The sequence below is a fragment of the Myotis davidii genome, unplaced genomic scaffold (assembly GCF_000327345.1).
Source record: "Myotis davidii unplaced genomic scaffold, ASM32734v1 scaffold317, whole genome shotgun sequence".
NCBI lineage: Eukaryota > Metazoa > Chordata > Mammalia > Chiroptera > Vespertilionidae > Myotis > Myotis davidii.
Window position 1 is genome coordinate 3404877 of NW_006288994.1, and position 2924 is coordinate 3407800.

A 2924-nucleotide genomic window follows, 5' to 3' on the forward strand; every position below is an offset into this window, starting at 1 on the left:
ATTTCTAAAAATTGAAGAGTTCAACGTCCCGGACCAGAGACCCACTCCTCCCACCCCCTGGTTTTGGGGCTGCCCCTGGGACCACAGCAGGGACACCCAGGCTTCCAAGGTGTCCCTCACTGTTGTCTCGGTTCAGTTCACTCGAGAACAGCTTATTGAGTATCACCTACGTGTTAGGCACTGGGTAGGTTCTTTGTAGACATTATTTAATTTGATTCAATAACAACCCAATGAAGGGAGGAAAAGGAAGCGGGGTGAATGGAGTTGTCCGGCAGAGGTCGCCCAGCGGTGACCTCAGACTCCAGCCCAGACCTGTGCAGCAGCAATTCTTCATGAGGACGGGCTCCATTCTCCAAGAAGACAGCAAATCCCCACATTTTTGTTACCAGGAAACCCCTGGTTGGGCTCGGGCTGCCTGTCGCTGTGTCCAATAACGAAGGCAAGGTGTAATCATAGAAGACATTTATTGAGAAGGCCAGCCAACCAAGAAGAGAGGGTGCTTACAAGTATTCAATGAGGGGCAGGGTTATACAGGGGAAGGGGCTGGGGTGAGGCTGGGGATGGAATGCAGCTATGCGCAGCCCTGGGGTTCCCCAGATGTCAGTTATTGTCCTTAGTCATCAGGAAATGAGATGATGTTGATGAGATGATGTGTTGACTCCTGGTGGGTCTGTCTGACCATGCTTATTGGTTCTGCTTGCTGGGTTCACAGCTGAGTCACCTCCTCCATCCCTTCCCACAGGCCTTGGAAAGAAAACTTAGGAACAACTTAACCCCCTATTCACATAAGTACTAGTATATGTGTTCTAAGATTTAAAATGATGTGATTATTTTTCAGATTAATGCAGGTGCTCTCTCTATCAGATTATAAGTCCCCCTACCATTTGCACCAGCCCTGCTTTCCAATGGGTTGACTAAGGTTGCAATATTTTAAACAGTTCCTGTGCTTGGCTGAATTCATTTAGAAACTATATACCCTGCTCACTGAGCGACATTCAAGCTCTTCAGGGCTTCTGCCTGGGCTCAGCATGAGACAACAGGTTTCCCACAGAACCATAGTAATCCCAGCCAAAGGGCTGGCGTTTCCGGAAACACTGGAAACAGCTCTAAGTTCCCCATAACTCACTCTTACCTCCCAGAGCTCTTTATGGGAATTATTCAATACAACCAATGCAGTGTTTAAAAGGAAGGTTCTAGAGGCTATAAAAAGAAGCCAGTGTTGACCCCCTCTGCCCCGGCCCCATTTCTCCCAGCCTATTCCACGTTAAATGCAGCAGGGAGGCAGCAAAGGAGAAGGGAAAAGGCAGGGAGGGCCATGGGAGAGCAGAGCAGAGAAAGCAGTCTGCCTTTAACTCAGAAGTCCCAAAGCAAATCAAGGAAAGTGCCATCACCAACAAGCTTCCTTCTGTGTGTCAATGCTGCCACCTTCTGGTGTCAATTATAAATTCATTAGAAAATAGCGCCAATCTAGGTCATTCAATAGATGAAGCACAGAATGTGATCCTATGAGTTTACATGTATATCCCCCAAGTATTCCTGGGATCTATTTCAACCAGAATTAAATATATCTACTTTTCAAGCTCCTACCTTTTCAGATATACCACTGATCTTTTAAAATATACCACTCAGTGCCTGGGCAATTAGAGAAACTCCTTCAATGTTCTCCCTACATCCATGTGGGCCCCCACCTTCCAACCCATCCCCCACTCAGCAGCCAGAGTCGCCTGTGGTTTGTGACAACATGGACCAACCTTGAAGGTCTTGTGCTAAGCAAAATAAATCAAAGACAAAGACTTATCACTTATTTGTGGAATAGATACAAACTCATCGATACAGAGAACAGCCTGGGGGTGTTTGCAGCAAAGGACAGGACTAGGACCGACACCCTGGCCTGCCTCCCAGGATGGCTCAGGCCTCAGCCAGCTGCTTGAGCACAGAGAGGGCCCCATAGAGGGCAGACATGGACTCCTTGGCTTCCGGGTCCCAGGTTGACCTGGGGCTGTTCAGCTTTATCTTCAGGCCACGCTCTTTCAGCAGCCCATAGGTAATGGCCAAGTCCTCCCCCTGGAGTGGGGCCAGGAGCTCAGGCTGGAGTGTAAAGGGAGTGATCTCGAAGCAGTTGAGGTTGGGCTCCAGGATGCTTCTCACCTTGAAGAAACAGTATCAGATGTTACAGGCCAGCCTCTGAGGTCAAGACGAGAGAACCTTCCGTCCCCAGGGCCAGAGGTCATGCAGGGTAACTGCAGGGGCAGGACTTTTGGGGTCACTCCTGGTCCTGTTTGCAGTCAGCGTGACCACGGACACATTGTTGGAAATTACTGAGCTGCTAAATAGTGACACTTACTCAGAAAATAGTGGGGTTTAGAATTGTATGTTTATGCTTGCATGTGTAATGTGTGTGTACATGTCTGTACACACATGTATACTTACATATACATACATGCAGAGTGCACAATTTGCAAATGGTAACTGTATGAGTACAGCAGGGGTTTAGATAACTCAGATCCTTTGAGCTTCCCAAACCTGTATTCACAGATGGCTATTTTAGAACTGGGGGGAGGGGCCCTCTGCACTGTTGTCATAGAAACAGAGACCTTCCCCAGGTAGACTCATGCCCACTGGGCCTGTTTCCCAGATGGAGATGCAGCCCGGATTTCCCAGGCCCACACCGGGACCTCCCCTCCCCTCCCAGCAGCAACCCCAGTCATCTCTCCTTTCTCAGAGCCATTCTTATCCGGCTTCCCTCACTCTATTCCCAGGACGCCGGCCCCTGGGGGTGCTCACCAGGTCCCTCTGTGGGAGGAGGATCCTCTTCTCCATAGACTGAGCCAGCAGAACATGCAGCCATTTCGGGGCTCTGGGAGGCCAACCCCATTCTCTTTCTAAACCACTCTTACCCATTAAGGCTTCAAGCAGGTAAAGGA

At 49.4% G+C, this 2924-nt stretch overlaps 1 protein-coding gene across 1 annotated transcript in view; it reads right to left on the minus strand.

The window, feature by feature from the left end:
- Positions 1-447: 447 nt before the first annotated feature.
- The window catches only part of LOC102760915 (gasdermin-C), a 48514-nt gene continuing 46037 nt past the window's right edge, over positions 448-2924 (minus strand). The window contains exons 10-11 of the mRNA XM_015562296.1: positions 2785-2892; positions 448-2148 (exon numbers count right to left, since the gene is read on the minus strand). Coding sequence (XP_015417782.1) covers positions 1909-2148; positions 2785-2892 — 348 coding nt within the window. The 3' untranslated portion in view covers positions 448-1908. The remainder of the gene's footprint in view (positions 2149-2784; positions 2893-2924) is intronic.